General features: G+C 40.2%; 1 protein-coding gene across 3 annotated transcripts in view; it reads left to right on the top strand.

Moving 5' to 3' along the window:
• The window catches only part of DCLK1 (doublecortin like kinase 1), a 238,149-nt gene that overhangs the window by 163,427 nt on the left and 62,484 nt on the right, over positions 1-12,238 (top strand). For all 3 annotated transcript variants that reach the window (XM_082775454.1, XM_082775455.1, XM_082775456.1), the window contains exon 6: positions 8,537-8,631. In XM_082775454.1, coding sequence (XP_082631580.1) covers positions 8,537-8,631 — 95 coding nt within the window. The remainder of the gene's footprint in view (positions 1-8,536; positions 8,632-12,238) is intronic.

The following is a 12,238-nucleotide window of genomic DNA, read 5'->3' as shown; positions in this document are numbered from 1 at the left end:
TGCAGCAGGAGGTGCTCCAGGCACACAGCAGCAGTTCCCCTGAAGCCTGTGGAGAGGCCCCTGGTGGAGCAGGCTGTCCCCCTGCAGCCCATGGGTCCCACATGGAGCAGATCTCCACGCTGCAGCCCCCCCATGGGTGGAGGAGCCCCCGGTGGAGCAGGTGGATGTGGCCTGGAGGAGGCTGCGGCCCATGGAGAGCCCCCGCAGGAGCAGGCCCCGGGCCGGAGCTGCAGCCCGTGGAGAGGAGCCCGCGCAGGAGCAGGAGTCTGGGGGTGGCAGAATGCTGTGGGAGGGACCCCACAGGGAGCAGGGGCAGAGAGGGACCGTGAAGGAGTGGCAGAGACGAAGCGTCAGGGACTGACCGCATCCCCCATTCCCCTCATGTCTAGGGGGAGGATGCAGAATAGTGTGGATGAGGGGAAAGTGTTTTTAGTTTGCTTTAATTTTTTACTGTGCTGGTCCACTAGTGATAGGCAATAAATTATATTAATCTCCCTATGCTGAGTCTGCTTAGCCCCTGATAGTAATTATGGAATGATCTCCCTGTCCTCATTTCAACCCTTGAGCTCTTTCCATCGTATTTTCATTCCCTTTTCCTTTGAGGAGTTGGAGTGAGAGAGCAGTTGTGGTGGAGTTCAGCTGCCCAGCGGGGTAAAACCACCACAGATGACAATTTCTGTAATGTTAACAAATGATTTTTAGAGAAAATCCTGCTAAAAGGGCTGTTGCCCCTAATGTGTAAAGCTTGCTGTTTGTGGTGGTCCCTGACTGTGTATGGGAACAGGCAAAGGATGCTGAGTCCCCTTTCCTTGGTGAGCTCCCAGCCACTGCTCCAGAGAACCATCAAGTAGCAAGCCTGAAAGTCCAGAACCTGCCATTGCCACTATTGGGCTTTGCAGGTGCAAGGAGATGAAAACAGCATGAGAGTAAGGCAAAATGCTGCCCCACAGTCTCGAGGACACACTGGAGAACAGGCTGCAGGGTTGCAGAAGGAGACACTTAGCGAAGCCAGAAGCTACACCAGGGCTTAGTGCTATGCAGATTCAAATCTGTAATTCAGGATGAGGAAATACAAGTCCAGCTATAAAGGAATGACAGACACATGCTCCTCACCCTTCCTTGAGCTAATGCAATCTTAAGTGAGCAAAAAGCTGCATCTGCATTTTTACACCATTTCCTGACATACTGAAGAGAACTGTAAGCATTTACATAGGTGATGTTCAGCTTTCTTTTTCAGCCTTGCTTTTTCCCTTTTTTAAGACAACATATGTTTAGTATGCTTTTATTTTCCTGATAGCCTCCCTCGCACCTGGGAGCAGATGAATCCTATATTTATACAAACACGGAAGACTTTTTTTCCTTAAAAGTGTACATTCAAGCTAGTAAGATCTGTGGTATGGGCCAACTTCTCTATTTTTATGTGTTTTGTTCAATTTTTTTTATTTACATTTGAGAGTGCTTTAAAATAGCAGCATGAGACAGAAATCTCACTGCAGGATGATTGCTTTCTGTTTTTTCACAAATACATTTGAGATATTGTCTGCTTCAAAACACTTTCAGTCCAAATAGAAAAGAAAAGTGGGGAACAGAGAAGGCAGAGAAGAGAAGCAGAGAACGGCAGCATCAGCTCACAGGCAGGCAGAGGGCTAAAGTTTGGTTCCAAGTGCAACAGATAATCCTGCCTCTATTTAATTGTCCTGATGTCTTCTTAGGGCCTTTGATGTTTTTGTTGGCATCAGATATTCCTCAGGAAAGGAGATGACAAAAGAGATGTTAAATTTCAGCTAGACCCAGGTATCAGCCCATTGCCAGTGACTGAAAATTAGGAATGTCTGACAGCTATTCAGTAGCTGTCGGCTTCTGTCCAGCTATCAATTAACACCACTGGTGGCAGCCTCAGTGCAGGTGAAGAGGTAATGGATTTGAAGAGAGCAATGCTTACTTCTTCATGATCATTATTTTTAATCAAATCAAGAGCAGCATGAGGCAGCTGGAATTACTGTATCCTCAGCCTGTTAAATTAAGGAAAGTTACTGCATTCAGATGAATCCTAACTGTGGTTTTCAGGACTTGCTTAAAAAAAAAAAAAAAAAAAAAAAAAAGCAACTACTTTTTTTTTTACCCTCAAACTATCACCCAAAATATTTCAGATGCTTGAAATCTTATTTGTAACAGTGGTTCTGGTTTGATGCTAAGAAGAGCTATTTTGGAATTTTGGTTATTTAGTGAGATAAGTGTATATCTCAAGAGTAACTTGAGTGATACATATCTATTCCGAATGAGAAAGGGGATGTTTGTGAAGAATGTCTCAAGTATTACCAAAGGCTGGGCTTTTTTTTTTTTTTTTTTAAAATTATATCTGGGCGAAGACATTGTGGAGTTACACATCAAACTAAAGCCAATCAAAAATGTAGATGGTCCCTAGAGAAAAAAGTGTTTCAGGATATAGAAATTGGATCTTACTGAAAGCTTCTCTAGAGCAGATGCTTGTACTTTTCTCAGCTATTTAAAAAAAAAAAAAAAAAAAGTAGTTGTGATCCTTTGTAAAAAGATATGTTTTCATTTAGCTTGATAGTTCATCCTTCGGCTGTTATCCAGAAACAACCCTTCTTCAGCCACCTGACTCAAGAAGGTCTTCTGGATCCCAAAGGAAGGAACATGACATATCATATTATCTCTGGTGGGGTCACATGGTTTTATTCACACTATTACAGGTACTCAGCTGACAGCTTTTGTAATAAATATGCTGAAACGAAACTTTCTCAAAGCCAGGATTACAAACCCATGGGAGTGATGGAGTCATCCTACAGACCCAGGGATTTCCAGATGATTTTTACTTTGATCCTGGCTTGCTTTTATTTTTTTATTTATGCTGTTGGTATTTGTTACTAATCATTAAAAAAAAAAAAAAGTTTTATTATTTTATAGCTTATAATAAAAGTCAAGAGTCAGTAGGAGAAATAGATTTGGCTAGATGCTCTTAAAGAATGAAAAAGTTAAATGATGAATAAAGAAACATCCTCAAAGTTGGTACTCCATTCACGTAGTCTAATTTGAGAATCCTGATCTTTCCAATTAGGCACAACAGTTCAAAATAGAGATTTTCATTAAATCTTGCATTACACGTAGGTGCTGTCTAGATTAAGCACTAGGTGAAATTAACTGCCAAGATCATAGACATCTCTGATGAAATGCAGAGCAAAAGCCAACAGCAGGTACTTAGCCACCTTCTGAGGCAACAAGAAAATCCTGTTGGATTTCAGGGAATTATTAATATTAAGGAAATATTATGTTAATATTAAGGAAATCTCATCTTGTCTTCTGAGGTCTTGGGCATGTCTGCAATGTCTATGTCTGCAGCACTTCTGTGCTTGATAGTTGGACATAGCTGACTTGAGGTTGAGGTAGCAGTGTCATCTTAGTGGACACCTTGTGGAGATCAGCCTGTGAGGACCTGTCAAGCCTCTTGTGTGGCCCTTGATAAACGCTAGGAAGGACTGAATTTTGAAAGGACAGTTTAGCTCCAGCTGTAAACAATGCAGTACTGATTACCTGGGATTTATCTCAACCAGAGATAAAGTTGCACACTAAAGTACAAAGCCTTGACAAAGCCTTGTCTTTACTGAGGGACCAGTAAGGAACACAGTGCTCTGCACAAACTCTCCTCTTTGCAACGAAGGTAAAAATTATGAAATGTATACAAATAGAATACAAAATGAGAAGGAATTAAAAGGCAGGATTTTGTTCCCTAAACACTTAGAAATCACATAATCTTGAAACAAAAGTTTTGTTTTGAAAAGGACATTGACAACCTACAAGAGTAACTGAGACACGGTCAGGTGGTTATCTGGCATCACCATCTTCTAGCTAACAGTTGCTAATATGACCTACACATGTTGTTGTAACTTCTGTAAATCTTTTTTTTTTTTTTTTTTTTTAGTTTCAGCTGTTGCATGTCCTAGTCATGAATAAGTTGTGGTTGTAAAACAACCAGCACTTCTCTTAGTCTTCTCTTTCCTCTTCATGCACACTTTTCTGTTTGGCAAACCACTTTTGTAGACAAGCAGCATCATCTCAACATGTTTTATAGGATACAAATACTAGCACATCAACAGGCAGCTTTATGGCAGAGTAGGATTTTAATGTAATGGCACTGACATCGGCAGCTTCTCAGACTGGCATTTGATATTTTAATTCAGCTCCTCTCACTTTTTGTTTTTATTACTTAATAAAAAGGTGCACTATCAGAATGACTTACCTATTGGAATGCTATCAATGTACTTTCTACTTACAGCATTTTGACCGGTCTATAAACATCTTCATATGAAAACCTATCTTTCGTTTATCTCAGTAGATAATGGTATCCAGCTTTAGTGTTCTTTTTTGTGGAGGCTTTTTTCTACCTTCATGCATTTGCCAGGTGTTAAAAAAAAAAAAAAAGACAGGTTCCTGCCCTGTTATGCATCCAAGCTCAGGAGAGATGACCGCAGGCAAAGGAGTTCACAACAGCTGAGCATGTGCATTATGTGTTCTGAGAACAGCCATAATAATTTGTTTTTGTTCTAGCTTTTTAATATGTATTTCACCTGTGAATTTTTGAACAGATAAATCTTTTTCATGAGACGATGGGAGGGCGCTGTGTGTTAAGCTGATGTCTCTGACCCCTGCCATTTTATGAATAAAAGTGACAAGAAAGCTCTTGCCTCACTCAATGACATGATTAATCACAACAGTGATTTACCAATTTCATATGTCTTTATCTACATCAGGGTTCCCTGTAGGAACATGAGCTGTATCAGCTAGTGAGAAATGTAGTGCAGATACTGGACAAGAACGAATTTTCAGAGCAGAATGCACAGAAATAGATTTTGGAGCAGTTTAGATTATATTCCTATACTTATCTGAGATGCGTTATTATAAAATATTACAGATTTTATTCGTATATTTGTTGCCATGTCATCTGGTCATAAAGTGGATATATAAGAATGGTGTTGTGATTGTAAGTGGAGTTGATGGAGGTGATCACAATCAGTCCTGCATTTTTTGGCTCCACAGCACCAAATATCAACTCAATTTGAAATTTAATATAATGATTTGTAAGAAACTAGAATTGGAGGTGGAATGGCCAGCAAGCTGTAAATGAGAAGATAAAAAAAGGAGGACTACTGCAGTAGATTGAGGAATTATTAGGAATATCCATTTCTTCCTAGTTGTGACCTCTGTCTTAGGCATTACATTAATTAGGAATAATAAAAATACATATCCCTACATATGCAGAACATCCAGAAGACAGACAACACGATGTGCTGAGAGAGCTCATTCTGCCAGAACGTAAAGCCTAAGTAGAAGAACGGTCGGGATGACTTGAGTTAGGTTGGATATTGTGGAGAACTGTATAGAGAGCTGGGAGCAGAGCCCACATCACCCAAATCCTTTTTCTAGATGACTCGAGTGTAGACCTCTTACAGCCTTAGGACATCAGAGTTTAGCGGAGTCCTGTGCTTGGTATGAAATCCATCAAAATTGATAGGGGGAGGAGAATTTTGATAATTTTGCTTAGTGTCAACTATATACCAATCCTCCAAATGTGTGGGTTTGGATTTATCTTGCCTGACTTTAGAAGTCTGCACCGCAGTGGACATTTCCAGCACATTATCGAACAGATGTTTTAGACAGTTGCTTCAGGATGATACAGCTTGTTCTACAACAGCAAGTTGGTTAAAATGAGCTGGAAAACTACTTCAAATGTAGAAGCCTACACTGTACTTACCCAGTGATTGGTAAAAAGGATCTCATCCCCAGAACTAGTTGTCAGCTCTCTAGTTTCCTAAACAGCTCTCTTTAGGAAGTCCTTGTGTGCTCACAAAAACCCTGATAGGCTTTTAAGGTACTCTGCGCTTTTGTATCTGGACATGGATAAGGAGGTGAGCAAACTAATATCCTGAAGGCCTTGGTACATTATTTTCCTCTTGATTTCACTTATTTCAGACACCTAACACAACCAAAACAGCTATCATCATTTTCAGTTTTAAAAAAATAAATGCTGTTGGGGAGAACATTGGAGCGTAGCTTAAGCACTCAGGATGCTCCAGTAGTGGCAAGTGAGTAATTTTTAGGGATTATAATACTTCATGTTTTCATCTAAAATAACTACTCGTCAGCATGGTACATGAGTCAAAGGCACCATTGCATCTACTTCTTTGTTTTCAGTTGGTACCCTCAAGTTTCTCTCTTCAGGACAGAAATTTGCAGTAGCAGTTGGAAAAAAAAATAATTGAGAAAAAATAATCTTGGAAATTATAGAGAAGCAGTCAATCCAGAAGGAACAGGAACCTGTGCCTAGTGCTAAAAAGTTTATTAAAGTGTACCTGTTATCTTAATATTTTAACAATAATAAGAAAATCTGCTTGGTTTAAAGAGAAGACAGAGCACAAGTCTTACTATGCAGTAGCAGTCTTGAGGTCAGGGTCCATGTGAATAGCAGTAGTTTAGTATTAGTTTGTAAGTCTAAAACACATTTGTTTAAAAGAAACGCAAATAAAGAAAAACTTCAGAATTTTTGAGACCCCAAGAAGCTCATTTTTGATGTCTTCCCGTATCCCTTTTCCTAATTGTTTTCAAAAGTATTGCTAATGACTTTGGGTTTAGTCATAGATCGTACAGTTGGCCAGACCTATGTGTTGTGTTTTTTTTTTTTTTTTTGCTGAGTATTGGATGCCCTTCAGTGAATGTGTCCATATGCTTGTGCTCTCCCCCACACACTTTGGACAGCATTTGAATCAGTGCTGTTATATACAAACCATTGTCCTCTGTACAAAGAGAATGTGTAGCCTAGATGAGTGGAATGGTTTTCTATAAAAGGATCCCATTGAAATGCAATTACCATTTCTAGTTGTTCCTGTGCTTGTACAAAACAGTGCACCTCTATCTTAAACAGTACCTTGCACAAAATGATTTTGAGGTGCTAATCACTAATCTTTGTTGAGGGGTCATCATTTATCTTGCAGTGTAATGTATTTTATATATTGATGTGTGCAGTGTGGTATGCTTCTTTCTTGTAATGTGCAGGCCCAGTATTAGGCAGTGAGAACAATGCATTATGTAAAAAGTAAGGAAAAGCCATTAAAAATGCCTACTGTATTATCCAAAGGAATTAGCATTTGCTAGATTGCCAGTCAGCCAAGGTTTTACAAGAGTTATTGTCATTTTGATTTCCAGATGAGTCATTTGGTATATTGCCCCCAAAGGCACCTCGTTATGATTCAGTGCACAGCAGATAAAATTGCTTAGGCTTTCGGGGCTCCGTGGAAAGCGAGTGGGGGTTGCGGTGGCTCAGCGTTGTGAAGCAGCAGCATTATGCTTAATTGACACCTTTGATGTAGCCCTAAGACAGCACCTGCACCTCCCACTGCTGCTCTGAAGACGTCAGCCTTACGCAGAAAAGGCTTCTGCTTATGAATCCTGCATCGCATTCAGCTCACTCTGTGAGCAGCCCTAGCTATCCTTAACTAATCCCATTGCTTCTCAGCTTGGCTACAGCTTGGCTTAGCAGAGAGCAGGAATTCTGCTGCTCGCTGTTGTCAGGTTAAACAGTAAGATTTTGTCCATGTTAGAACTCATAGAAGGTAAGTCAAATGCCTTGTTGATATCCTGCTATGTAAATATGCTCCAGAGATTCAGAATTGGGGAGTCTGATTGTAGATTCTGTTTTTCCTGATGCTGATAGATTTGGACTGTGATAGAATAGTGGCTTGCTTAAAGAATATTTACATAGATATGTGATACACGCTTTTTAGTGTTTCTATCAGTGTGAACATTATTGATAGCCTCTTGTGTGATTACTTTGTAGTAGAATTCTGTCCTCTGCTGGAATTGTTTTGTTAATTAAACGGATAATGTCACATGCATGCAAAAGATGCTTTACAATTATAAGCACTGCCAGAGCTGGAGGAACTGACTTATTTTAGAAAGTGATGCTGTGCTGTAAGTCCGACTTGAGAGGTTGCATCCAATTTATTTAGACCTAGAAAGCCCTTCTGGGTTAAGCCTGAGGTGATGGTTGGGTCAGATGGTAATGCAAAAATTTCTTCAAAGGAGTGAGAGAGGAACAGCAAACAGTTGATTTGTTCTTGCAAGCAGTACTGCTTTTTATTCTTGGTGGGTAGCACTTGAGGCTGTAACTAAATTGAATGAAAAAGGATTAAATATAGCAAATATCTGTTAAGGTTAACAAAGCACCTTGCTCTCCATCACTTTCAAGCACAGGAACAATACAGTTTAAGAAAACATGTTTTCTATCATTGAGTAAACAGTCTTTTCAGGTTCATTGATTATTTGCTTGCACTCTGTATAAAAATTGGCTTCATGAGCCAAAACTCTGAGAAAGCAGCTCTTTTATGAATTAACCTATTTAATGTTTAAAACATGAAAAAAAAAGTTCAAAACAGAATGAGAAGGAATGAGATACCTTGATTTAACTCTTCCTTTGCTTTTAATAATGCCTTGTATTTATTTTTTCAATTTGTTGTCCTTTTAGTGAATGGAACCCCTGGTAGCCAACTTTCCACCCCCCGCTCTGGGAAGTCTCCAAGCCCATCTCCCACCAGCCCAGGAAGCCTACGGAAACAGAGGGTAAGGAAATAAGGAAGCTGATTTCTGAGTATGGCTGGGGAGAGTCGAGCATAGCTATTATCAGATAACCTTCTCCCCAGTGATACCTTGTGCTTAGAGATGTAGGGTGGAAGAACCTGGCTACTGTCCTTGATGTGTTTGTGCAACATTATTAAGTGGGAAACAACAGTTCTGTGTCTGTCCAAATGTGAAGTATGATGGGAATTGGTTTATCCTTGAGGGAAAGTAGGGGTTATCTTTCTCCATTTTTACAAAAGTTTGTTTCTAGTGTCTATTTCCAAACATTTTGCAACTGAAAGGAAATATTCATGTTGTCAGAGACTTTGTTGTTGTTTACCACGGGCATTGTATCACTTGTAAAACCTACAAACAGCTTTGATTTTGAAGCAAGGTAAAACAATATGTGAAATTTAGCTGTGGATTAGGTGTGATACACAGCCTAATGAGGCAGCACGAGACTTGTCAGTCACTTTGCTGGACGAGTTGTTAGCAGCTGTAGGTTCCCATTAGCAGTATGTATAGAGAATCTACAGCGTACCTAAACATCCAGGATTACGGTAGTACCTATGCTACTGCTGTAATGCCCCAACAGAATATTACTTGTTCAACCCAAAAGGCTCCACATGCTGATTTAATTAATGGTATTTGTTCAGAAGCAATGGGACAGATGTCTATGTGTCTTCTCTTCTGCTATTTCCTAAACTGTGCTCAGTTTTCAATGAAAGATTCCCCAAGGCAGTGCTCTGTCTCACACTTCTGTTTATAAACAGAGTTTGAACACATGGCTTTTTCTGCCTTTTTAATTTTTAAATAAAGATGATTTCTGTCTCCCTAAACAAGGGATTACATACTGTGCTGACACTGCTTGGCTTTAGGGGCTGGTGCAGACCTGATTCCCCAGGTACCCAGACCAGAAATAGCTGGAGCATGGCACAGCTTCCTTCTGGCCTGTGTACCCTCCTTTCTCTCCCCTGGCTACCAGGGAGCTGAGGAACTGTGTGTGCCCATGTCTTATCCAAGGCTGGGACTATAGATTGCTTAGAGATTTGGGAGCTGACTTGGAAGTACTTGGTGATCTTGCAGTGTAGAGGTAGCCAGGAGTGGCAGCTTGGAGCCCTGGGGCAGTCGTGTGTCATTGTTGGGTACACAGAGAGTTAAGATGCAAATTTCAGCTGGATAAGTACTGAAATCTTGAACACAGTGTCCTCCACACCTGTTTGCTCTTATTCTCGAGGCTTGTTAGTGAATCATTAATGTTACTGAAGAGGGAAGAAAGTTCCAAATGAATTATACATGGGTGAAGTGAGGGTGTCTGTTAAGATGGATGATATCAGTATACAGTAGATCTTCATCTGCTGTAAGGCTGTCTGCTTTCATTAGTAACTTCCCAAAGCTTCCTTCCCCACCACTGATGCTTCTCTTCCCACACTGAAGAAATGTTTTGCTGTTAACATTTGTGGATGGCTGAGTGGGAACCATGTGGTCAGCACCATTAGACACAAGGTGTGTTTGTCCACAAGGTTTCTGACGTGAAAATGTGAGGAGTGAGGCAGATGGGCTTCATCTCGTCCAGGCTCCCTGTGTGGAAGTGTAACAGGATCAGTATTACGGGTGCACAGGGCTGTGTAGTGGTGACATACTTGCATTGCTAAGTGTGTAGAGAATTAAGTATTGGAATAAATTACAGGAGAGAGAATAAATTGTGAAAGAGTTGAATTCTCTTCTTAGATATTCACATTCAGTCCCCCCGACCTCAGTAGGGGACCTTTCATGCTTCTTTGACTTTATTCTAGACCAAACAGACAAAAAAAAAAAAAACACTGTAGCTGCAGAAACACGGAATACAGTTACATGAAAATGCATTGGTATAGTATTATTTAGTTTATGAAATACATTAGATGAACTACTTCTAAGAAGTTAAGGGATGGAAACTTTACACATGCTCTGAGAATTTATGTTCCTTTCATGTTTACTTTGTGAAGTGAATGAGCTAGAAGTCCAATACCAAAACACAGGATTGTGTTGTTAAAGGTCATAACACATATTCCAATGACTAAGTCAGCTGCATGAAAAAGCATTAAACAGTGCTTACTAATCTAAATTGTGGTGTTGGCAGTCTAAATAACATTTTGTTCTGTTTTAGTGCCATCTTTTGTGTGATAAAATTTTGTTTAGAAGACAGGTTATATTAGGTACCATATTGTCAGAAAACAAATTTGAACCCAGAGCATTGTGCTTTGTCTTGAGCCACTTTACCTAGAGGGCCGACTAGCCAGCTACAGGGGCAAATTTATTCCCTAGGAGGTTATCAAAGTGTTGGTATCATGTGGTAGTCTTTGAAGAGGAGACTAGTCTCGCTGCTTATCTTGTCCCCAGTGCTGAGAGGTGAGGTGTTGCTGCCCCCTGCCCAAAAGAAGAGACATCTGAAATAAGATGCTGGGTCCTGGGAATGCCAGCTCAACTTCGTAGTTTGTTTTCTCTCTGCCCCCCTCTCCGTGTGGTTTGAATCAGAAGGGTGCCTGGGCTCTCCTGCCACTTGGGGTGCCACTGGTAGTGCTGGGTCTGGAAGACTGCAGGGAACGTGGGCTCTAGCATATAACCTGATTCCCCTCGATGTCAGTGATTAATCAGCTCTTCAGCAGCCCCGTCCAAGTGTTTTGAGGGAGTTCTAGGCTTGGTACTTCCAAATGCTCAGGGGTCTGGGCATGCTGCCAGTGTTTCTTCCTGGGAAATACAGGTGAGAGGAAGGAAGTCATGCTTCTGAATTCAGAGGGATGAAAGCAAGGTAACGCTGTAGGCTAAGGGATTTGTCTCTGTGAATAGTAAAGACCTGCAAAAATAGTACAGATGGTAGAATTTTTCTAAAGAAAATACTCCTTCTAATTATGGAATGCATTAGGCAACTTAAAATAGGGATCACTCCTCTTACTGACATTTCATCATTCAGCCTTTAAAAACATAAATTCTGGCCTTTGACACAAGGCTTTCCATTCCTGTAAATAAAACACAGAATGCTGCTGAGATACATGTACTACGATCATGAAAACTGTACTCTTGCAACCCCACCAATAAAATTTTAGACCCTCAAATCCAGGACATAAAAGATAAAGTTTCATCCTTTCTCCCTCACACATGTACATGGCTGAGTTATTTCCATAAATTCAGAAGTCAGTGAAAGTCACATATATAATCTTGGTTGAAATTCAGTCTATATTTGGGGAAGGCAGGATTTGAAAGATTAATGTCGTGGGTGTAATACGAGGATTTGAAACAGGAATCATTTAAACTTCTATGGTTTTCAGCTTCTGAGCATTTAAACATGCACCCTATGTAGTATAGTTATGCTTTCTTATATCTTAATTATTTTTGATAGGGAATTAAGATTCTTTTTAAAAAAAAAAATTATGTCCTTACTTGTGTATTTCTGAGCAGAATGAAACCATCTGAAATTCAGGCTTACAGCAGCTGAGTAGAATCAGTTACCATGCTGCACATGCTCACAGTTCCTGCCACAACAGAGTTAGGTTAATGATAAGGACTCGGAAAACATGACAGGGCAATCATAGTAATAAATACACATAAGAGCATCTCCCACATGTTATTTAAT

The sequence above is a fragment of the Aythya marila genome (genome assembly GCF_965140915.1).
Source record: "Aythya marila genome assembly, chromosome: 1".
Taxonomy (NCBI): Eukaryota; Metazoa; Chordata; class Aves; order Anseriformes; family Anatidae; genus Aythya; species Aythya marila.
Note: the sequence above shows the minus strand (reverse complement) of the source record. Positions and strands in the feature narration are given on the sequence as shown.